The 23404-nt window shown below is 38.8% G+C and overlaps 6 protein-coding genes across 7 annotated transcripts in view; 3 read left to right on the top strand and 3 right to left on the bottom strand.

Moving 5' to 3' along the window:
* LOC105828341 (lactoylglutathione lyase) overlaps window positions 1–834 on the bottom strand; it is a 4019-nt gene extending 3185 nt beyond the window's left edge. The window contains exon 1 of the mRNA XM_012666614.3: window positions 710–834. The gene's annotated coding sequence lies outside the window, so the exon portion shown is untranslated. The remainder of the gene's footprint in view (window positions 1–709) is intronic.
* On the top strand, window positions 769–3900 carry LOC105828340 (BRO1 domain-containing protein BROX). Its single transcript, XM_012666612.3, has 7 exons — window positions 769–903; window positions 1167–1397; window positions 1488–1583; window positions 1727–1905; window positions 1983–2158; window positions 2290–2522; window positions 2608–3900. The coding sequence occupies exons 1-7, from the start codon at window positions 803–805 to the stop codon at window positions 2852–2854; spliced, it is 1263 nt and encodes a 420-aa protein (XP_012522066.1). The 5' UTR covers window positions 769–802; the 3' UTR covers window positions 2855–3900.
* Window positions 3901–4276: 376 nt separating this feature from the next.
* Window positions 4277–8402, top strand: LOC105828330 (protein sarah). Its single transcript, XM_012666599.3, has 5 exons — window positions 4277–4610; window positions 5100–5368; window positions 5446–5635; window positions 5750–5902; window positions 5982–8402. Exons 2-5 carry the CDS (start codon window positions 5114–5116, stop codon window positions 6104–6106), a joined length of 723 nt encoding a protein of 240 aa, XP_012522053.1. The 5' UTR covers window positions 4277–4610; window positions 5100–5113; the 3' UTR covers window positions 6107–8402.
* LOC105828327 (cullin-5) lies at window positions 8236–13291 on the bottom strand. Of its 2 annotated transcripts, XM_012666597.3 has the most exons (12): window positions 12688–13291; window positions 12015–12221; window positions 11726–11905; window positions 11508–11649; window positions 11115–11429; window positions 10555–11033; window positions 10203–10466; window positions 9887–10042; window positions 9502–9782; window positions 9245–9368; window positions 8885–9126; window positions 8236–8781 (listed from the first exon to the last, which is right to left on the bottom strand). In XM_012666597.3, the coding sequence occupies exons 1-11, from the start codon at window positions 12703–12705 to the stop codon at window positions 8932–8934; spliced, it is 2361 nt and encodes a 786-aa protein (XP_012522051.1). In that variant the 5' UTR covers window positions 12706–13291; the 3' UTR covers window positions 8236–8781; window positions 8885–8931. The 2 variants fall into 2 exon arrangements, with proteins under 2 accessions (XP_012522051.1, XP_012522050.1); XM_012666596.3 differs by having other exon boundaries at window positions 8236–9126.
* Window positions 13292–13414: 123 nt separating this feature from the next.
* LOC105828328 lies at window positions 13415–15386 on the bottom strand. The gene is made up of 4 exons (XM_012666598.3): window positions 14996–15386; window positions 14273–14622; window positions 13965–14088; window positions 13415–13891 (listed from the first exon to the last, which is right to left on the bottom strand). Exons 1-4 carry the CDS (start codon window positions 15275–15277, stop codon window positions 13709–13711), a joined length of 939 nt encoding a protein of 312 aa, XP_012522052.1. The 5' UTR covers window positions 15278–15386; the 3' UTR covers window positions 13415–13708.
* On the top strand, window positions 15252–23399 carry LOC105828326 (E3 ubiquitin-protein ligase UBR2). The gene is made up of 3 exons (XM_012666595.3): window positions 15252–15388; window positions 15786–16002; window positions 16105–23399. Exon 3 carries the CDS (start codon window positions 16138–16140, stop codon window positions 21532–21534), a length of 5397 nt encoding a protein of 1798 aa, XP_012522049.1. The 5' UTR covers window positions 15252–15388; window positions 15786–16002; window positions 16105–16137; the 3' UTR covers window positions 21535–23399.
* The last annotated feature ends 5 nt before the right edge of the window (window positions 23400–23404 follow it).

Genomic DNA, 23404 nt, shown 5'->3' with positions numbered 1-23404 from the left:
ATTTAATTAATTAATTTTTTGTAAGTACAGAGAGAGTAAATGTAATTGAAATAGAAGTTGATGTAAATAAAATTCTAAGGGGAATACCTTCCTCATCTCATTCCGTTAATTAAAATTCTATGAACTGAAAAATATCAATTAAGAATTTCTAACCTTTCAAATATATATTATATATATATGTTATAGGAATGTAAAATTATAGTAAAGAAATTAGAATCTCAAAAAATGGGCAAAATGTTAGAACGTAATTTAAACAGCTGTAATAAATAAAGTTTGAAGAATTTTTAGAATTAATTCTAGATCATAGTATGCATCTCCTGTCGATTATGTTCTCCTGATGCTTTTATCAATTTTCGTGATATTTTTGTATTTAAACTTGAATTTCTTGAAATTGCGATTCTTTATGTAGTCGTTAATTTAATATATAGCTAGGGAAATATATGCGAAAAAGATATAAATAGCATACAATAATTAAGATAGAGATTTTGTATTTTATTAATATTCTTTTTTTAAAAAGTTTAAATATAAATAAAAAAATATTATACGATTACTGGTCGTGATTCCAAGTATTCCAACCACTTCAATTATTGATTACTCTTTTTTTCATGCTACTATCAATTACTACGCGTGGGCACACGTGACTCATTCCGTCGAAAGCGGAGTAGCTCTTTCATTGCGCGGCGATTGCGACGCTGTTCCTCCGTTTTACCTTATCTGTCAAAAGTGGCAAGCTCGAGCCGCCCGAGGTCGAATCGGAGCTTCCGATCGTCGAACGTGGTTCTCACGAAACTCGGGCGACGCAATGGCGCACTGGTTTCACCGTAACGTACTGAAAGCAACTACGAATCAGAAGTTCGAGTTAAAAGTCGCCAATGCTACGGATGCTACCAGGAAGCTTTGCAGGTTAAAAGATTTCTAACATAAATCATGTACTGCGCATTTTTGCGGTCGCCACTTGTTGACGGTGATTTTTCTAGGCCGCCGCAGGCTATGCGGTCCGATAATTGTCACGTGAATATATAATTGTTAAAATCCATTAACATTTACATTATAATATTAATTATTAGAAATATTAGAAATGATAATTTCGCATTTCTTTATATAAAAAAAAATCTCTTTAAAAGATAAAGAAAATCCTTTTTGTTAAGAGATATTCGTATTTTTAGTGATCTAAAACTGTCAAGAGCCAGACTTTTGGAACTGATCAGAAATGCAAACAATACTAGTGACACGATAGAGCCTGCATTTCTCAGTTACCTAAGTTTGCTGTATGGATTTTTATGGGAAGTGAAGCCATCTGAGGAAGAGGCACAACATGTTGGCAGACCAAATCCTAGCAAACTCAGAAATATCCTTGTGTTCAAGTGGACACACACATTACTTGGTGGTGGCACATTGTAATCATGAAAAGAATATTTAATGAAATAATTCCAAATTAATCTTAGAATTATATTAAGTTTTTATAATTAAATTTTTTTTTGTTAAAGCTCCAGCACCGATTCTGTTTATGAAGCAGCTAACATGAGCGTCAACATAGGCCTTTGGTTTATGAAGCATGCAGCAATGATTGCTGCAAAAGATGAGTACGTATGAATTGAATTAAAAAATTTTTAAACAATTCTTAGCTTTTATTATTATATAAAGTACAAAAGAAAAGAATTAAATAACAATTGCACTATTTTTTAATTATTTATAATTTATTATTTTATTACTATACATGTTACAGCATAACAATGAATGAAGCTAAAGAAGTACACAGTATGTTAAGACGAGCTGCCGGAATATTTACCTTTGTACAGACTGAGTTTTTGCCACAGTTGGCTAATCCACCGCCTTTGGGAAGTGACTTAGATCCTCGGGTACTAAATGCATACGTTAATCAATGCACGGCAGAGGCACAAGAAGGTACAAGAATTTGTACATGAATATAATATTAATAAATTTATCTAAATATGCTTATATTATTTCTTTATATTTTATAGTGACAGTGGCTAGAGCAGTAGAACTCAAACATAATTCCAGCTTGATATCAGCTTTAGCCAATGAAACTAGCAAATTGTTTCTGGATGCTGCCAATACTCTTCGTCCATTCAAACCAGAAATAATTGCCCAATGGACGAAATATCTGGAGCTGAAGTCAGCATTTTATCAATCTTACGTAAGTCAGATACATAATAAAAATAAAGATAAGATTGTAAGGATTGATGATCACTTATGCATTGCGATTGAGAATAATTGTTATTATTTATTGCTTTGTAAGCTTACAATCTCGTGCGCTAATTTTCCTAGGCTTACAATTATTGCGGTGAAAACTTGTTGGCAATGGATAAGTGCGGCGAAGCGATACGAGCGATGCAGGAAAGTGATTCGTGTTTAAAGAAGGCGAAAGCGCTCTGTCAAGAATACGGGAAAACTAACGGACCTGCACCTCGCGTGAAACCGGATCAACACGCCGTATTTAAACGTTTAGCACCTATAGTGAAGCTCACTCTCGATAAATGTAATCGAGAAAACGGTTTAATGTAATTATTTCACTTAAATTTGTTATTAATTTCAGTGAGATGATCACATTTAGAAATGTATGATTAATCTGGATTTAAATATTAGATACCATGATACGGTACCGGGAGAAGTTCCAACCTTGGATACCAAAGCTACTTACGGCTTAGTCAGCCCTATCGATTTTCAAATGCCGTCACCAAATCCTATCTGGAATTTGGGTACATATGAGGTATTAAGTGGTGTAACGGCGGCGAAAGCGGAAAAAGAGCAGAATTTGCCGCCAGTTAAAGAAGAGGCAGTTCATCAAAGTAGCAAGGAGCCGAAAAACGCAAGCGGTTGCGTGCTACAATAAGACTTTCTACGTGCAACGATATAGGCCGTTTGTAAATGCTTTTTTTTCGTCACGGTGATATTAATTTTAATTGCGATAGACATGTGTGGACGAAGTTCGAGTTAAATGACATCCATGTACGTGTCTTGCGTTTGTTTCAAGTACAAATCCCGTTGTGTGAAATGTAAAGTATTAATCGTTAGATAAAAAGAGGAGTACAGAATAATTATCTATTATTAAGCAATGCATTTCATTGAGTATTAAATATCGTGCAACGGATGGATAAATGACTATAAAAAAGGAGATTAATCTGGCATATCAGTGTATGCTTGCTTCGCTTTGCACATGTCTGAGATTTTTTAGCAAGCAACTTTTACGTTTGTGCGAGATAATATATGCGATGCGATTCGTATGTAATTTGATTTTATCATAATCAATACTATGTAGGTACGAACGATTTCTTTCTGAAAGCAGAGAATCGTTAGTGCCGCAGGCATTACTTTAATCGTTACGTTCGACCTAGTCAATGCTTTAGTGAAACTAAATTTTTTAATTAATAATGTAAGGGAGAAAATTTTCGCAATTATAATGTGCATATAATGCATATTTTACTAGTGTGCATGTATTATAACAAAAAGACTGTGCAATCTTTTTCTATATATTTTTTTATAAGCTATAGGTTTAAATACAGAAACGTTCAATTCAGATTATAAAGATATTACATATATAAAAATGTCTCAAAGACGTGTTGAGCTAATGCCAAGCATTAGCTATTGCTAAAGTATAGCAACTTATTATCTATGTTAATAATTATTATTTATGATATTTAAAGCATTTATATATACGTGACCAGTGTGTTAATTGTCAAAATTAAAAATGTATCTGGTCGCTCATATTGGCACTCAGAAAATTATACTTATGTATACATGCGATAAAAATTTCGTTAGCTGTTAAATAATTTAAGAAAATAATGTTGTGTGCAATATATATCGAGATCCTATCTATAGGAATGTAGCAATCCTATCTATATGAAATAGATAATAAAGAAAATATTAATTCGCAGTCTATAAAGTTTTTCATGGCATAATGTGCATGTATTTAAAATGTAAATATTAAAATTTACATATACCTCTCAACATATTTGTACAGTCTACGCGTTAAAACATATAATAACATTATTAAATAAAGAAAACATTTACAATTGCGCTATTGATAACAATTGGAATGTAAAAGCAGTTCAAATTTAAATGTCAGCACGCTGCGGGATGTTAAGGAGTTATCGGAGATTTTAATTGGTCGCCGAATAGAAAATTTATGGAACTTCTCTAGGAATTTCTAGAAACTCCCCGTTTGACAGCCAATCGACTAGCATATTCGAGTGAAAAGCAGGTTAGGCAATATTGTCCAATTGGTTTTCAACAGCTTCATTCTTGGCTCCTACATGCAACCTAACCTAACCTGACTATGGCATTCGATCGGATCGTGATACGGACGGGACGCGCGAATTGTCCGCTGCTTCTGCTGCTCTGAAAGTCAACGATGACGCGCGGCTACGTCGCGGTGATGAAATAGCAAACACCATCGGTGAGAAGGCCACACATCGGTCGACAGTGAAACGTGGACACAGGGATGTCAATGTCGAAGCGACGCGGTGACTAAACTAGATTCGCCAAGATGGAATAAACTTTGCGTACACGGTGAAACGTAAATACATCCGTGACGAAACAGCGCCTCGACAACATCCAGATCGGTCTCTTCCTCGTTGCCGAGTCAAGAGGTAAGTGAGATGCCTGGCACTGTCTGTTACTTGAAAAATTTCAGTAAAATAATGAATATTTCTGCGAACAATTTTCATGATAACATCGGAGCGTGGCGAGAATGAAATACTTGCATGGTCGATAAAACGAATCTATATTCGCGCCGTTCTTACATTAATTATTAATATGTCATATCAAAACGTGTGATTCGACGAACATAAATTACTTGCACATAAAGTCAATTATTATTTTAGAGTCTTATTAAAACTTAGATATCTTCCGTTTTGTGTAAAGTATACTTGATTCTACTAATTGAATAATATTTCTGTCAATAAACAATTTAATTTTCATTCGTAAACATTCAATATTTATAAATATGAATAAATATCGATTATAATTTTTATTTTATTCAGTTTCATATACATATTGGAATTAAAATTGTTTTCTTATACAATTCTTAAATTTTATCTTAATATTTAATAATTCTCTTCTATTTTCAATAAATACAGAGTAGGAAATAAAAATGGAGGAGAAACGTAGCAGTAGAGATATAGTAGAAGAAGAGCTAGAAGACACTGAAAACATAATAATTAACGAAGTAGATGGCTTACCAAACTTGCATCCAAATTATGAACAATTAGAGCTCAAATTTGAGAGAGAAAGTGAAGATGACACAAATATTAGATCGATTGACGAGTTGATTCATGACGAAGATCTACCAACTTCTGTAATCGTTACGAACGTAGATCCTCGAGTTTTCAAGTGCGATGATTTAAAGGTAATAATCATTTTATATAAGATATACTGCAAAGTAATAGAGAACTTTGTTTCATATTGTATGCTGTGTCTTTACAGTCGGCCATAGAAAACCTTTTCAAACAGTTTGGAGAAGATGCTACGTTTCAGTACTTCAGATCCTTCAGAAGAATGAGGGTAAATTATAATTCCCCTAGTGCTGCAGCAAATGCAAGAATACAGCTGCATCAATCACATTTTGGGGAAACTGATATAAATTGTTACTTTGCACAACCAGTGACGCCTATAGGTTTGTAATTGTCGTAAGGTTTTAGAATTAAAGTATGATTATACACTGATAAAATTAATAAAGTACAGAAAGTATTTACAAAAGTAGTTTCAAAATAAATCTATTAATTTGTAGATATGGAGGATCAACATCTTCAACCACCTGCACTTACTAAACAATTTCTTATATCTCCTCCCGCTTCTCCACCAGTCGGTTGGGAGCCACGTCAAGAAGAAGAACCACTCGTTAATTATGATTTATTAGCTGCTATAGCCAATTTATCAGCAGGTTACTATAATTCTTATATTTCAAACTTCGCCACTCTTGTTCTTTTACATAAATTTTAGCTAAATTATTAATATTTTAGGCGGTACACACGAGATACATCCAGGAGGATCAGGACAGCCAGGCATAGTTGTGCATGTTTGCGAAAATGCGAATCCAACGAAAAGTACGGCTCGCATTCAACACACGCGATGTCCGGAACACTAATACTTTTTTTTCTATTCCGCATCTCGGATCACGACATTTATCTCATTTTTATGCCCTGAAAGCCAAATACAAGCTGAGGTAAAAGGGCGAATAAGCGATTTAAATTAGTATTACGTCAGAGTTGTAATTTAAAACTAATTGCGCGACTGGTACCCAATTGACGAAAGTAATATGTTGTTGAAAAAGATTACAGCTCGGTACGATACAGACAACGATGCGATGTCTGATACCTACCAAGTTTTTTGCGGATAGCAGTGATCTATAAATACTAACAATCTATAAATATCCGTTGTTATATCGATCAAGATATAAAATTCGATTGCGTTTATCCATTGAGAATTTGTGTTTGGTTGTGGTTCATCTCTTAGACTGTGGTCAAGTTGACGCTATAAATACTTCGAACTGTTTGACTAATCAATCGAAACAAGAATTGATCAATCAAAGAATGCTTCGAAGCGTTTGTAGCGTCAAGTTGACTGTAGCCTTAAACATAATGGGAAATTGGAGAAATTTCAAATTTGGCCTATATTGTTTCCACGTTTTCTCACTCAGTGTTACTAATTGCATATCGTGAGAAGTTGCGTCCAATCTGATAAAGCTAACGATTAATGCAATGACAAGAATCGTTGGAAATATATTCAGAGATTTTGCAATTCTACCTCTCATGTCAGTGTATTACTTGTATTTCTTAAACAGCACGTAATGCATAACAATCTTGTTGTAAATTCACAAATGATACTAGTGTTAGAATAATGAAATGAATCAAAAAATTCGAGTTTATGGTTCTTTTTTTATTATGTATTTTTATGTGTTTCTTTTTTCACTTAAGGAAATTCTTTCAAGATATATCTGCTGAATTTTTCGTTTTGTGTGCATGCAAAAAATCTACGGAAATATATGGCATTATTATGTATGTGATATGTATGTGTATACGAATGTATTATTCTAAAAATATCGTGTTCTTCGTTCTGTGTTTTCTATAGAAAGCTAGATAACATTAGCTTGAACGTTACATGCTCTCCTAAAAAGCTACAATTCTATGGTCTCTTGTTAATAAAGTTTACGAAAACTTATTGTTATCACTCTGCTATTTAAGAAGATTAAGTTAGTAAAATATAAGCTAGAGAGACGTATGTGATCATATCAGCGTTACTGATTTACGCCGAGGCAGTGTGATGATTGTGTATATGTATATATTGTTCTGTACGTGAAAAATACGTATTCCTGCAAGATCTGTGACCTAAAAATAATTGTTGAATATTTATAAATACTTTATAGCACTACTTACTTTTGTATAGTGTGATTACCGTTTACATTCTCCTGGCGATGAAATGGTGTAAAGCCATTTCACGTTATTTAATTTGTTTTTTTTTTAATCGAACAATTCCGAAGATATCCTAAACAAATAATATACGAATAATTATTACACCACAGAAAATAATGTACAAATGATTTGTATGAAAGAGAAGAAAATATAAATTTTATTTTACGTTAAAATTCTGATATGTATTATATACACATACTATGTAGCCTGATATGTAAGCGCTACTTGTTGCCGCGTGAAATTTATTTGCATAATAACGATAATAATAGGTAAAATAAAAATCGATTCGATAAGGACGTATTGTACACAGTTATGAAATATTCTGTCGTTTAATTCATTGAGATTTTATACCATTACACTCGTCTTTCACTTATTGAAGTTATATAAAAGCTTTATACATATAACCGTCGTTATTATTTGCTTAAATAACTATTTTTTTCTGACTTATTCTGACGATTTATCGTAATTGTTTCAGATGTAGAAAAAAATCATCGTACAAATACACACATTTCTATCACCATTAAAATCAAGTTTAGTATTGCGAGGTATACATGCTTATATGCATTAAAATATTGTAGGCCAATATAGATGACGTTATTTGTTGGGCTTTTAAATGTGTTTATTCTGAAAATAAAAATTATGAATCTCTTCGAACACCGTCCGCAAATTTGATTATAAAATCTAGGGCTAAATCAAGAGAATGTTATCGTGTAAAGAATGTCCGAACGAATGTTTTGCAGTAGTTTCACATCTAATTAGTGATGAGTAAATCCGTATGTAAAACATTATATAGTATACATATATATTTATTCAAGTATATGCGAATTTTTATTGTTTACGATTGAATTTAATGCAATGTACATATATACGTGCACTGTCGTTCAGATTTGTGCAAGGATCTATCGATGTTTTTAGTGCCAAATTGTTACTGCGTATTAATAATGTACAACAAAGGCTTTTGACAAATTTAAAGTACGGATATAAAGAAAAAAATATATAAACACTTCAGGAATATTTTTTTAGCGAAATATAAACGATTAAAGTAGTGATAAAGTATAATGTCATGTATATACATACATAATTCTCCTTTCAATTTTATCCACTTTCTGTTCTCTAATTAGAAATATAGATCGATGCCCAAAATAAAACGATAAATGCTAATTTCATTGTGTGGTACGATATTGTACATCTTTCTTATTATTATTGCGACACTTTCTTCAGTTTTGCTATACATTTCACTTTATTCACGTTTAATAGTCGGCAACTATTGGGTGGAGGTAATTGCATTTGTCCTATGAACTTTTATCTCACGATTGCAATAATATATTGTCCTTTCTTTTTTTTCACTGCACTGTAAGAAAACAAGTGAAACATAATCGCGCAACATGATGGACTCGAACATATTCTCACACATGAGAAAATTAAAGCCTTTTTTATAAAAATATAATATTAACCACAGAATGTGTGTGCGAAAAATTTCGCATGTATATATAATCCCGTGTTATGCCATATACACAAAAGTATTAATATCATCGTCGTGTCTTCGAATATATTTGTGTTCGATGAGCCACTCGATTTGTTCCTTTATCATCTTTTTACTTGGCAAAAACATATTTTTCAATATATCCACCAATTCGGTCTGTAATTGCGCATTGGTTATTTTCTTGCGCATTTTTAAGATCTTGATAATAGCTTCCTATAATCACACAAAAATGAGAATTATTCATAGTCAATTATTATATTGAAGTGGAATATCAATCAATATTTTTCTATATATCTCATCGCGCGACTTTATTTACAAGTTTATACAATACCTGAACTCGTAATATTCTGAGCTGTACAATAGATTGGTTGTCTTCTTCTCTGCTACGTTCCGTTGATAATTGAAGACGTCCTATCAAATTTATTTTCCCCCGCTTTTGCATCTTGCCATTTTTTCTAACATTGAAATATCACAATGAATAATTGTACAATAATTTAATATTATTTTCAAGATAAATTGTATGTGTTATATTGTCCATAACAGTCTTAGAAATACAATCATTCATTGCGTACTAGAATAAATACTAACACAATAGCGAATTCTTGATTAACCCAAAATCTCGTATCATGCGCAAAATCTTTCGGAGTAGCGGCATGTGGTTCCACCAAAAGAAGTTGCCGTTTTAACTTCGGGAAGGCACACAAAGACCACAGAGTCCGTCTTAGCTCGGGATCCGGAAGCTCGGTAGCTAACCGGAGATTCTCGTATGAGATTTTTTCGTTGGGTCGTTGATTCCAAGCAAACAACACCGCCATTTGAAAAGTTGTTACGTCTATATCGAAACGTCCCACTTTATTTGCAAATGTTATCTGAAATAACCATATATCATGAAATCACATTGCATAAAAGGTTAGAATTAGCATGTTTCGGAGTATTACAAGCACGAATAGAAATTTTAAAAAGTATAAAGTACCGTGCCATTCGACATGTGATGATGCCATTGCAATTTTCTTCCACTATGCTTTTTTTTATAAAATTCTTCAACTTCTGGAATATAATCTTCCAACTGAAGTGGCAAACTCACAGTGACACGTTCGCTACCTCTGGCCCATGCACCTGCATTGAGAATCTGCAAGAAATATAATAGATTAATATTTTGAAATACCTTTCAAAGATGTATATATGAAATATTTTTTACAACCGTTTTCTTTTTCTTTTTAACATCAAAAGGAAATTAAATATTAAATAAGGAATATGTGCATTTATAAAAAACTGACATGTGTAGTTACCTTAATATTTATACTATCTGCAATAGCAGCTCGACATTGTTCTTTAAATTGTTGATTCAAGTCCTGAGATACTTTAATATCTTGGAACATACGAGCTAATTTATTAACAAAGTCTGCGGGCATACCAACTTCACGAAGCATATCTACCATATTCTCTTCTTTCTCTGAATCCGTTGTTGTATCTAATATTAACCGTCTAGTTAAATGCGCTTTATGGTAACGCATAAATACGTCCTTATTTTGAACATATTTCAGTACCAACAGCTAAAATAAAAATGCGATAGAGAATAAATTTCATTAGGAACAAGATTTCATTTTCAACTTGTATGGATATAGATATCTCTATACTGACCACATCCTTCAATTTACTTTCGATTTCATCAGTAGTTAGTTTCTTACTGAGTGGTGTTTTTCTAAGAAGCATATCACAGAAATTTGCTAAGAGTTCCGGACACTTCGATTCGGCTAGTCCGTTGTTATTAGTAATAGGTCTATTATTTAAAACAGATGTGCCACCGATTCCAGAGCCCTGCCGAGTAGGCAATTCTAATTTAAATACCGTGGCATCATTCACAACAAGTTTATAAGCTTTATCTCGTGCTGTAAGAAACCGCGGATCATCATCGAATGCCTCTTTAACGAGCTTGGAAAATCTATGGAAAAGATCTAACAGTCTTTCCACATATTTTTCAGAATCTTGAGTAATAACGTCTACAGCTTCCATCATGTCCGCTAAACCTGCGCTCGCAATATGTTCTTCTAAATTTCTCAACATGGGCGTAACACCGTCGGGCGCCACTCTGTCCATTAATTTCAGCATGAGACGAAGTTCTGCAATTATTTACTCTTATTAGTAAACTTGTCAAATTATAAACTTAGGATTCATAAATTTAGGAATTAGTGATTACTTACTATCAGTTTGATTGTGTTGAATCATTTTCGGACATTCTGCGAGTATCGCTGACTGAAAGGACGCGACTAACACTTTCACACAACAGTCCGTTAATCGCTGCATACTCGCGGTATTTGGCTCCAAATATTTCTGAGCGCGCGCTTCCTCTTCTCTCAATTTCGCATCGGCGTAGCGCATATAATTTTCTACACCATGTTTAGACAGATATTCTGGCGATTTTACCCAATAAAATGCTTCAGTAGCTTGTATATATGCTGCCTCAAAATTTTCTCTATATATCTGGAGCTTATCCGTTGGATTTGAACACAAATTCACTAAAGCAACATTATATTATTTAAAAAAAACCTAAATATTATATATATAAAATTGTAGATAGGTGCTTCATTTATTACCATAAGATTCTCTGACGCCGATAACAAGTTGAGAATCAAACGCCTCACCATTTCTTTCAGCTCGCACTAATTTCATAGCTGCATCCTGAAGTCTTTGCTTTATTTCATTGAATATACTTTGGTTCCAACTGTCTAACATCAGCTGTACAATGGAAAGATGCAAGGTTACATAATGTTACAAGATATTAATTATATCAAGTGGCATTTAAGTCTTTCACCTTTCTAACAATGTCATCAGGCTGATTCTTCTTTTGTGCGCCAGAACTAGTTTTTCCTGCGAGATACGTTTCTAGTTGTCTAAATGGTGTTGGCAAATAATTACATTGGGTAAAAAACTTTCTCCACTCAGCGATGTATGCTTTTAACAATGCTTGTTCTTCTTGATGTGCTAAAACTCTCTATACAAAAATTGCAACGTATTTGGTTATTCAAGACATGTAAGGAAAGTACATTGAAGATGTTTAATCTTGGTTTCTATCTGAAAACAAATCTCACTTGTTGTCTTACCTGTTGAGCTTGTTGTATAAAATGCATTATATCCTCCTGCAGAGCATCACGTAACTTGGGAGGTCCTTTGTCATCCCATAGGCATACATGAACAGAGTAAAATAATTCCTGCCATTCCACATGTGTCACTGATTCCTGCTTGAGGAGTTTCAATATGATTGGACGCATCAACGGCCATTTGTCCTCGAATGTCATTTGTGTCCTATCCTAAATATCAATACTACATCAGAGCAATGGAAAAAAAATTGAGATATGACTTTGCTACAACAATGATGTAATTAAAAAACAAAATTTTTTGATTTGAATGTTTCAAATTATTCAATTGTTATTTTTTAGTTAAATCGTGATAAATGAGTGACATCTCAAGATGTGAGAAAGGCGATCCTAGGTTTCCAGGAAACATTTAATCATATATTCAACGTGTTAATTTCATCAGTTGTCGAACCGCCGCAACGCGAGTTAGATCGTCGATGCGATAAACAAAAAAAAAGAAGTTTTGAATCGCGGAGCAGTTCGAACATCGGTGCTGACCATCCTGCATCGTCGGAATTAGCCCGTTATCGCGACGGCCCGGCGAAAGATAACCACCGACCCTCGCTCAGGACAGAGTTCGTCGCAGACGAAATTGTCTCTTTTTTTACGCAGGAATTTATGTTTATTAGACTCCACTAACCTTCAACAACGCCGCCATCACGTCGTTCACTATTCACCGACATTCACCAAGCTCGCAGGACTACGATGTCACACTGCCAATGGGCACGCTGACCTAGGTACAGGCGGTCTCACGTGAGCCTGCCGGTCGACGCTGCTGACCGGGCGATTGCTGACGAGATAACCGAATCTAGCGCAGTAAAACACAGCGTGGCGTGGACGACCACATCGCGCCACAGGGCCCCGCGTGGACGACTATCCGAACGCACCCGTACGTCCGTCTCCGGGGAGCGGAAAAATAAATTCGCGTGGTCTCCTATCGGAATTCCTGCGTACGGCCGCGCGCGCGATCGCGACAGAGTTCCTAGTTTGACCATGCGGCACGTGTGCCGTCACAATTCCCTATCATTCCCTATGCGATATTAGCCTCCCCCCCGCGTGCGCGGCGTTTAGCAGATTCCGCGCGAGAATATAAGTAGCGATTTCGAGCGACTTTCAATCGTGCCTAGATTCTTCCCTACCTTCGTGCTCGAAGCCAATACAAGTCGCTATAAAGCCAATATAAAAATACTTTGATGCGTCACAACTGTTTTTTTTCTTTTTTAAAATTATTTTTGCTATTCTATCTTGCGATTTATATTTAAACACTTATAAACATAAGATCCCCTTTTCATATAAATTGAAATAATGCAAAATGTTTAATTTTAATAACAAATATAAAAGTAAATATGAAAAACAGAGTGAACAAATATACGAACGTTACATTATTATTTTTGATGCAGAGATACATGTGACCTCATTACAGAATTGTGTCAAATTTTTGTAGGATGTCCACCTACAAACTATTCTTTTTTTTTATAAAATGCACTTGTAGAGCCTAGTATTGCAAAGTACCAAGCATACATCAGGATTGCATAATAAACATGATAGCTAATTTAAAAATGCGCTCAACACAAAAGTTACCTTTCAAACCTGAACTCCACATACATCTCACAATATACCTTAATTCATAATATTTAAAAAAATGCTTATATTTATTATGCTTAAATATCAATGGGATTCACAACAATTGCCTTCCTCTTGTCTTCCTTATTGTTGTTGTCTTCTTCTTGCTGCTGCAAATCATCCTGCCCTCTAATTCTGATATTGTGCTTCTCCTTGTACTCGTTTATCTCAATTCCCTTCTTTGTCACCTGGTCATTCAGAGCGTCTATCACTTTCATCAACTGAAAACACATTTAGATATTAATTGCGTGTACCTAAATGAAGAGAAAGTAACATTGACGTGATAGGTCACACCTGTTCTTTATTCGTCACCAGAGCAGGCATCACATCCTCCACTGTGCGCTCGCACAGAAGCCCACCGATCATCCTGTAGCACTTCCTCTTTGGATCCACATTCTTTAATGTGTCGATAACAATTCTAAAATATCAGTCATATTAGTGGGACAGCAATGAATCGTCATTTAACGTACTTGACGACCTGCTGTTTCTTGTGTCAATTGTATTTCGCAAAGCTAAAGAAAAACGCGAGTCTCCCTCATGTTTGCGATTGTCAAGAGTGAAAAAGGGAAGAGTGTAAGTTTATAGGTTAGGCGAACTCATACTTGTGTTCGTTTAACTCCATCTCCATCTCGGACAATTTGCTTGCCAGCATCCGCTGCTCACCCCGAAGCGACTGAAACTCCGTCAGTATATCCTCCGCACTTTTCTCTCTTTTTGACGACGTCTTCGTTGACTTCTTCTCACTAGCCATATTAGGAATCTCGGTTGCGGCGGTTTCCACTACACCTATGTCGGACAGTGATGTGCAACGGAGAAGAACCCAGGAGAACCTCAGCGAGACAACAACAGGAAAGACCGTGACGAGAAATAAAACGAACTTGAACGCAGAAAACTTTTGTAGATTCGTGTAAAGTGCTCGAGCGTAAACAAGCATCAGCCGAACATCATCGATCTAGGGAATTTTAGAAACTCAAATTTAGGTTTTTTTCGCTAAGCTAGAGAATTTTGAAAGAGAGGAGAAGTTTACGAAAAAGATAGGCAACCTAAAATATCTCTAGAAAATTTTTAATGCGCACTTAAATTTTCCCACTTTCGCGCCATTGGCTTAAAGATTATCTATAAAAAAATTCACAAAGCAGCTGGATAGCAACAGCTGTAATGTAATTTTCAATAAAAGTTTTTCCAGTTACAAAATGTCAGTTTATTAATGTCAGTTAGAGAATTGACAAAATATGTAAAATTTTTAAAATTCTTGAATTTATACGTCGGCGGAAAGAAAGGGAGGAAAGTGATTGTGCAGAGTTGCGTGGAAGGTGAAAGGCTACCCGAAGATGTGACACACTGGCGTGATCCTCTCTCGTGCGTTCACGTAGTCCCAGATCGCGCAGGCAGGGCTCGCGAGTCTCGCGACTCATCACGAGCCATTTTGGAGCATCGTCGCATCCGGAGCAGCTGTGCGCAGGATAATCGTTCGTTTCGTCTCGTCGCGAAGTGTCAACGCTCGCGGCCGCGCGGAGTGCGGTTGCGGTGTCGCGCGAGGGTGATAATCGGACGGCACGTCGTCTGGCCACGTCAAGTCGACGTGGAGGCGGCCTACAAAACGTCATCGTCGCCGTCGTCGCGGGTGGTGTCGTGAATCTAATTGTTCACGGAGAGAACAAAGAGCCTGTGATAGCACGGTGCACCTTTTAATAACCTTGACCCGCTTGTTGACAACAGTGAGTGTCCCCGTCGACAAAAATAGGCTCGTCGCCTCGAAAAGTTTCCTCGCTTGACGTTTAAAAAAAGAATCTCTCTTTCTCTCTCTCTCTCTCTCTCTTCCCCCCCCCCTCGCGCTTTGTCACGTTGACTAATCTGTGAGATATATCGCGGACATGTATACGTATATATTGTATATACATACACGCGTGCTGCTTGCAACGCAGTAAAACGATATGCATTAACGCGCTTTTGGCTACGGTTCTCGCGTTTCCTTTGTGTGTATGTATACAAGTGTGTAGCTATATAGATGGACATTAAATCCGCGACAGATATTCTGGCGATATTTAAAAGTGCAGGCACCATATTTAAATGTAATTTGAATTGAACTCACAATGAATGTACTTGTGCTTTCAGATTAATTCTGTGATCTGCCGAGGAGATGGTGATGTTTGTGCAATAGGAATTTGTCAAAAGTACTTATCTGAACTTATTTAGGCGAAAGACCAAATTATCAAAAAGTTATAGCCATGTTTTGGCCGAAGTAAAATATCGGCCGAATTAACAATATAAAAACGCATTAAGATGCGCACTTGCCTGGACGACAATCGCTTCTGTTGTATATATTCTGTTGGTTAGTATACTTGTGTATACATATTTATGATATCTTTATCTTTTTCCTCCGACAACATATCTCCTCTTTGTAAATAATTGTTTTCTCTGCTTACTGTTTTAGTATACATTGCATGAGAAGTTTAAACAAGACAAAATGAATAGTGAAAGTACAGAAGAAAATCAACAACCAGCTCTGGTCCTGGAAGAGATAAGTCTCGCTTCGATGCGACCCATATTCCCGGACACAGACAAACGATGCGTGGATGTATGGACAGAGAAGATGAACAAAGGAGTATTGACGAGTATCAACTTCAGAGAGTACTGGCGAGTTTGGGTGCCAAAGATATACAGTCCGGAACGCGACGGCAACTGTCTAGAGTGGACCATCGACGAGGACACGGCAAACAGGATGCTTCTCCGGACTCTGGAAGAATTTATCTGTGGCGGAGATCCACAGGTGATTCTTAAGGAGCTCAGTAAAATGGACAATCCGCCGTCTATATGCGGCAGAATGTTTAAAATGGGCGAGCCGACATATAGTTGCAGGGAGTGTGGCATGGACTCTACGTGCGTGCTTTGCGTGGACTGTTTCAAGCAGTCGGCTCATCGCAATCACAAGTACAAAATGGGAACGTCCAACGGAGGCGGATGCTGCGACTGCGGCGACACGGAAGCCTGGAAGAAGGAGCCGTTCTGCGAGACGCACATCATAGGAACGCAGTCGAAGGAATCGCGCGGCAACAAGCTACCCGGTGACATCGCGGAGAGAGCGGTGGTGGCTTTCGAAGCGTTACTGGACTATTGCTATGAGCTGCTAACGCTGAGGTATACCGTGGCGTTACCAACGAATCTCTGTATCAGGGACACGACGTTTTACTCGCTCGCCCCCAACGAGTTGGACACTTTCGATACTTACTGCACTGTGCTCTTTAACGACGAGCATCATACCTTCGATCAGGTGATAAACATGCTCACGCGCGTCCTCAAGTGCTCGCAGAAGGAGGCCGTGGAGTATGTGACCAATGTCGATAGGGAAGGCAGAGCTGTGATCAAATGTTCGATATTTCGGCTTTGCAGCGAATTACGCGGTGAGGTCGAGAAATTCACATACAGACACAGCAATCGGCCGCTCAAGGTACTCGTCCTCCATGCTCACATAGTCGCTCATCAGACGTTCGCCATAAGACTGCTCAATTGGTTGCAACAGTTCATAAGTCACTGTGAGGGTTTCCGCGTCCTGTTCAGCAATATTGCACTCAACACGAAGCTACCCGACATGTCGGTCGTCGAGGGCATACTGACTAGAGATTCGCAGTTATGGAAATCCGCCAGAACGGCGTGGCATAGATTGTTTATCTATGGTATGCTCATGGAGTACGAGAGTAAAAAGGCACTTTCCATCGTATTTACTTACAATTATGGATCTGTTATGAAAGATTTCATCAAGGACGATCACGATCACTCGTTTTCGATCGTCTCGCTTTCCGTTCAATTGTTTACCGTGCCGACCCTGGCGCATTTGCTCATCGCGCAACATGATGCGCTGTTCAACTTGTTGACCACGTTCATGTCTGAAAGCTCCCGGCGATGTAACGCCGCGGGAAAATTAGAATTCGAGAGGAACATGCCGCACCATGCTTTTAAGCGGGCGCAGTACATACTTTACGACCTGCGGTACCTGCTGAGCGCGAAACCGGAAGAGTGGACGGACGACTTGAGACGTGGTTTCTTGCAAGGTCTCTCGCTACTGTTCAACCTCCTTTCCAACATGCAGTGCATGGACGCAGTGCTTCGACAGGTCGGACAACACATGGAGTACGAGCCGGAATGGGAATCTGCGTTCAATCTACACATAAAACTGTCGCCGGTCATCACGTTGGCCTTGGAGTGGTGCAGCTCGGACCGAGTGGTGCTGATTAAATCCTTCATATCGCTTTTGAAAAAGCTGTATGAACAACAAGGAAATGAGCAACCGCCGAGCCAGGTGCGAGAGCTGGCGAATCATAGCGCGACGTGCCTGCAATACGACGTGGCATCCGAGCCAGTTTCCATTCACCTACCTCTCTCGAGGTTCCTCGCCGGTCTGTTTCTACATCTGGAGAAATACAATTTACATTTTCAGTCATCCGAATTCAACAATCCGATGAAACCGACGCCTGAACAGATTATCGAACCTGTACTCACGGCACAGGCGATGATTTCGCAAGTGCACGCGGGCATGTGGCGCCGAAACGGCTATTCTCTGCTGAATCAACTGTACTTTTATCACAATGTGAAGTGCCGTAGCGAGATGCTTGACCGAGATATCGTTTTGTTGCAGGTCGGCGCATCGCTGATAGAAAGCAATGAATTCTTGATTCACGTCCTAAACAGGTTTAATCTTCTTAATTGGGTGCAGCCAGATTTCGAGGTAACTGCCTTGAAGAATCCAGAGGAAGACAGTATGCGGCAGACGATTAATTTGGTGGAGGAGTTTTTGGGCTTGCTCATCACAATAATTGGCGAGAGATACGTTCCCGGCGTCGGTCAGGTGACCGTTGATGATCGTCTTAAAAAGGAGATCATACAGCAGCTGTGCATAAAACCTCTCTCACACTCGGAATTGAGCAAGACATTGCCAGAAGATGTGGTGCACAATATCCAAAGCGAATTGGAAAGGGTGATACACGAGGTAGCGGAGTTCAAAAAGCCAGTGAACACGTCAGCGAAGGGAGTGTACGAACTCAATCCGAACCTATATTCGGAGTACAACGTATTCTTTTATCATTACACGAAAGAGGAACACAGCAAGTCGGAGGAGGTTCAACGGAAGCGTCGAAAAGCTCAGGGAGAACTGGAATGTTGTCCGCCGCCGAAGCTACCTAGATTGACGGAATCGTTCAGTTTGGTCGCGAATCTGTTACAATGCGACGTTATGCTCCACATTATGCAGACTGTGCTGGAGCGCGCGCTCAATTTTGTAGCTAGAAGCTTCTCTGAACCGCAGGTGCACAAGGTGCTGTATCTAATTGGCTATGCGTTACAGGAACAGGAATCCGGTTACTATCCTTTTCTCGCGTTCCCCGAGCGAGCAGCGAAGTGGAAGATTTATAAGTTACTGGAGAATCTAAGCAGCAGTCCACGCATGGACGCTCACAAGGATCTCCTCACATGGGTCTTGGCCAAGTATCGTCAAGTCGCCAGTTTGAGTGGGAAAGAGAATAGTCCAGTGTCTCTTCAACCCGAGCAGCAACAGCAAGCGGGCGAGACTGATGCTAACACTAATAAAGGAACGGACAAGGAATGGCGAACGAAAATGGCAGCTCAGAAGCGTGCCAAAATCATGGCGCAAATGGCAGCTATGCAGAAACATTTCATGAAAAAGAACGCCACTCTATTCGAGGAAGCGAGCTTGGATCCCAGCACCAAAACCAATGATCGCGGCTCCGCCATGGATCTGACGGAGGCCTCGTCTCAGGAAGGTACTCCAATCGCTGTTGGTATCAATCAGACTAGCAGGTGCTGTGAGCAGAAAATGCATACGTGTATCCTGTGCCAAGAAGATCAGACCTCGACGGAAAGCGGCTCGGCGATGGTATTGGCCGCGTTCGTTCAGCAATCCACCGTCTTGTGTCAGCGTCATGGCGACTTTCAGGAGCCTGATCCGCTATACCTGTCGGCGAAATTGGGCATGTCGCCACACACGAGTACATGCGGTCACGTGATGCATGCTCGCTGCTGGCAGGATTACGTCGACAACGTGCTCGCCAAAGAGAACCGGCGACCCTACAGATCACGGCAGCAAGCCAGCTTTGACGCGGAGAACCATGAGTATCTCTGTCCGCTATGCGAGTGCCTCAGCAATACCGTTCTCGTACTCGTCCCGCCCTTGGGAGTGCTGCAACCAACTCCGGAACCTCAGCCGGACATCAGTTTCGAGACGTGGCTGAAGGTGATGGCGCTTACGATGGAGTGCAAGCCGAACAGGAAATTCGGCAAGGATGAGGACGAGGAATGCGCTGGGTTGGAGGATGAAAAAATGGTCAATCCCATGACGATTCTCCTTCAACAACTCGGGGATAGCGCCTGGGAACCGTTTGAGATGCAGTATTCGCGATCCGGGCCACATCTCGCGCGCAGGATGGAGGCCACGATCAATATGTATGCTTCACTTTTTGCGCACAACACGTACAAGGGATTCGGTACTTTCGATGGTGATTCGAAGATGCCTTTGTTAGCCTGGAAGTCAGTGTCGTACACGATTCACGCGATAGAATTTCTGCTGCGCGATCAGGACAAACCGCTGCTGGGCGCTATGACCTCCCGACAAAGCGACAGTGTCAAGAGCCTCGTGCGACTGTCGGCCCTTTTGGGCGCAAGTTTCTCAAACCGCGCGAACCTCTGGTCACAGCGCGATCAAATCAAAATACACGCGGCGTGGTTGCTAACGATGTTGATCGAGGCACCGTCCACCGGACCTAGTATTTTCGACATTGATCCGTTTGGAGTATTGGTGCCGCTTCTTAATTCGCTACCGAGCATCTTTCACACGAAGGCTGACGAGGGTCCTCCGAAACCGCCGCCCATCATTACAGGTGACGTGTTTGATTCGCACGTGCTCAAACTCGTGTTCCTATGTCACATAGCGAAAATCCTGTACACATCCGACTTCACCGACGCGATGGAACTGGACAGTCACGAGACGGAGGACGACGACAACGAGGAGGAGAACGTTGAAAGCAAAATGGACTTTGCCCTGTTCCACATTCTGGGTGTGCACTACGACAAACAAAGAGCCAGCGATGTATGGCGACGGGTGGAGGCTGCCTGTCGACCCTTCCTCCGATGTTGCGCTATCTACTTTCATTATGTAACCGACGTACCACCACTGGTCGAATTAACGCAGGTGCAAGGTGATACTTACGAGAAACTCTGTCAGTACCTGGGACTGCCCGCTACATGTGACGCTTTAATCTACTCTCATTTGGAGGTCACTCTGAAACTAATGGCTGTGTGGCGAAGACACTCTACCGTCTGGAATCATATGTCGGGCGAGAAAAAGGTGTCAATTGTTAAGGATCCGTTGAAGGTGAACAAACTGATAGAGTTACCGGACGATTACAGTGAGCTTATCAACTCGATATCCCAGTTCACCTGTCCGAACAGCGATCGAGAGGACTCGCGCAATCCGACGATGTGCCTAGTGTGCGGCGAGATGCTATGCTCACAAAGCTACTGCTGCCAGGTGGAGCTAAACAAGGCTCAAGTGGGCGCGTGTACGTTCCACGCGAACAAGTGCGGCTACGGGGTCGGTATATTTCTACGTGTACGTGAATGCGAGATTCTGTTCCTGCGCACGCCCAATCGCGGCTCCTTCGTCTGCCCGCCCTATCTCGACGAATACGGCGAGACGGATCAGGGTTTAAGACGCGGTAATCCGTTGCATCTCTGCCACGAGAAGTACCAGCGGCTGCACCATATATGGCTCGGCCATGGAATCCACGAGTCCGTCACCCGTGCGTTCGAACAGTCCTCGAACAATTTAATGCCGACTCAATGGCAGCATCTATAACTCTGTGGGATTTTTTCCTACGATGCTACAGATCTGACCCTTAGATAAAAAAAAATAAAAAATGTGAGAAAAGATTTGATTTTTACGCTTAAGCGAACGTAGCAGCCTAAGTATTGATTGTTGATGGTCCATGATTCGATTCGCGTTTGCATTCGAAATCGACGAAATTAATTTATTCAGCGCGCGCGCATTAAAACACGGCTTTGTATATTTAAAAAAGAATATTAGGTATGTATCGGTCCTTTTTCCCCCTGCATCTCTTTGTTTCCCCTCGCGTTGCAGCAATTTTTAGAGTTTACCAATGTGGTTTTTAAACGTGGTTTTTAAAGTTTACAAAATTTCTATTTTTAGATTGTTTTGAAGTTAACAAAACTTTTATATTCTCTGTTATATAAATTAATCTAACGGCTCTGTTCACGTATTTATTAACGAAAGTTGTTGCATAGGTGTTTTATTGCTTGTAGATGCTAGTCCGCAACTAACGTGATGCTCCTCCCAGTATTTGACCAAGCATCGTAGTTAATTTTTTGTGAAAAATCGGGGAGTTTTTCCGCGTGTATAAACGACGGAGCCTGTACTCTACATCACTCCGAAGACCTAGAACAATGAGCGAAAGAGCGACTGCCATTCATCTATGTCATTTTGGTGTAAAACTCACTGGCCCTTGATATTCTTCGTTTGCAGAATAGCATGCTGTTACTATAGTAACATACGAAAAAAAAAAACGAACGTAAGTCTTACAATTTTTATATTAAGGGGATACTGGAGTCATTTGTTCTACCAATTGAACGCTAATTATTTTCGAATACGCTTTGCTCTTAATTGATTTCATATAATTGTAAATCCTTCTCCAGAATTAAAGTATAGAGTGTATAGATATAGACAATAACAAAGGGTGGATAATTTCATGCTAAAAACAAAAACAAAATAGAAAATTATACTTTTGTGCAGTCGTCTCGTGACTTTAGTCTGCAGCACTAAGTTTTAAAGACTTTATACGTACAAAATAACTGTTATGCATCCTTGTCATTACAGAAAAGAATAATCATGTGTTTTCAGAAATGAGCTAGAAGCTTTTGGTATAAGTAAATAATGTATCTAAACATTTTATATGTATGTGTAAGTGCGGATTCGGAAGAAGTCGATAAGTAGAGTAATATGAAAAATATTTTCGTTCTCGATATAAAATCCAATTCACAGATTGATATTAATATGTATACTTTAATTCTGGAAAAAATTTCCAAATCTATAAAAGAAATATATACGAAATATATACGAAATTAATGATGTGCACGAATGACTCTATATTATCGATCCCGATCAAGTTTTAGAGGCAGTCCAGCATCCCCTTAACTGTTGTGAATTATTCTAGGTCGACGAGTTTTCCTCTTTTTTTCTTCTCTGTTCTTATCCCTACTTGATTACAACATTAATTCGTGCGTAGACAGAACATGGACAAGCAAAAGGTGATCAGAAAAAAATTCACGATTATCGAATGGAGTAATTTTTAAAGTATCAGTGGTGTGTGAAATAAATAATACCTAACGTAACGTTTGTTTCTCTCTCTCTCTCTCTCTCTCTCTCTCTCTCTCTCTCTCTCTCTCTCTATCTATCTATCTATCTATCTATCTGTCTATCTTTATCTCTCATCGCTAGTCTCTTTTAGATACTCCTGGAAGTAACGTTAACAAGTCACTCCAGGAAACTGAAGCTTTGGCGTCGTACTTGATTCTTCATTTATTCAACTCATACGATTTAGCTGATTCTTATGTACACCTGTAATCGAACATAGATAATTTTAAAAAATTTTTATTATTATTATATTAGAGAAAGAAGTGTGTAAATATATCGAGATTGTAAGAATTGATGA

Source organism: Monomorium pharaonis, chromosome 10, assembly GCF_013373865.1.
Source record: "Monomorium pharaonis isolate MP-MQ-018 chromosome 10, ASM1337386v2, whole genome shotgun sequence".
In the NCBI taxonomy this organism is placed as follows: Eukaryota; Metazoa; Arthropoda; class Insecta; order Hymenoptera; family Formicidae; genus Monomorium; species Monomorium pharaonis.
The sequence above is the reverse complement of the archived record's forward strand: the minus strand, read 5'-3'. Positions and strand labels throughout refer to the sequence as shown.

Coding starts and splice junctions, on each gene's coding strand:
- LOC105828340 (XM_012666612.3), top strand. CDS start 803: ATGGCGCACTGGTTTCACCGTAACGTACTGAAAGCAACTACGAATCAG. Junction 1,584..1,726: donor ATGATTGCTGCAAAAGATGA/GTACGTATGAAT, acceptor TACATGTTACAG/CATAACAATGAATGAAGCTA. Junction 1,906..1,982: donor CACGGCAGAGGCACAAGAAG/GTACAAGAATTT, acceptor TATATTTTATAG/TGACAGTGGCTAGAGCAGTA.
- LOC105828327 (XM_012666596.3), bottom strand. Junction 11,906..12,014: donor TTATACAACAAGCTCAACAG/GTAAGACAACAA, acceptor ATTTTTGTATAG/AGAGTTTTAGCACATCAAGA. Junction 11,430..11,507: donor CGGCGTCAGAGAATCTTATG/GTAATAAATGAA, acceptor ATGTTGCTTTAG/TGAATTTGTGTTCAAATCCA.
- LOC105828328 (XM_012666598.3), bottom strand. CDS start 15,277: ATGACGTTTTGTAGGCCGCCTCCACGTCGACTTGACGTGGCCAGACGA. Junction 14,089..14,272: donor ATGGAGTTAAACGAACACAA/GTATGAGTTCGC, acceptor CTGATATTTTAG/AATTGTTATCGACACATTAA. Junction 13,892..13,964: donor TGGTGACGAATAAAGAACAG/GTGTGACCTATC, acceptor ATGTGTTTTCAG/TTGATGAAAGTGATAGACGC.
- LOC105828326 (XM_012666595.3), top strand. CDS start 16,138: ATGAATAGTGAAAGTACAGAAGAAAATCAACAACCAGCTCTGGTCCTG.
- LOC105828330 (XM_012666599.3), top strand. CDS start 5,114: ATGGAGGAGAAACGTAGCAGTAGAGATATAGTAGAAGAAGAGCTAGAA. Junction 5,636..5,749: donor ACAACCAGTGACGCCTATAG/GTTTGTAATTGT, acceptor ATTAATTTGTAG/ATATGGAGGATCAACATCTT. Junction 5,903..5,981: donor TATAGCCAATTTATCAGCAG/GTTACTATAATT, acceptor TTAATATTTTAG/GCGGTACACACGAGATACAT.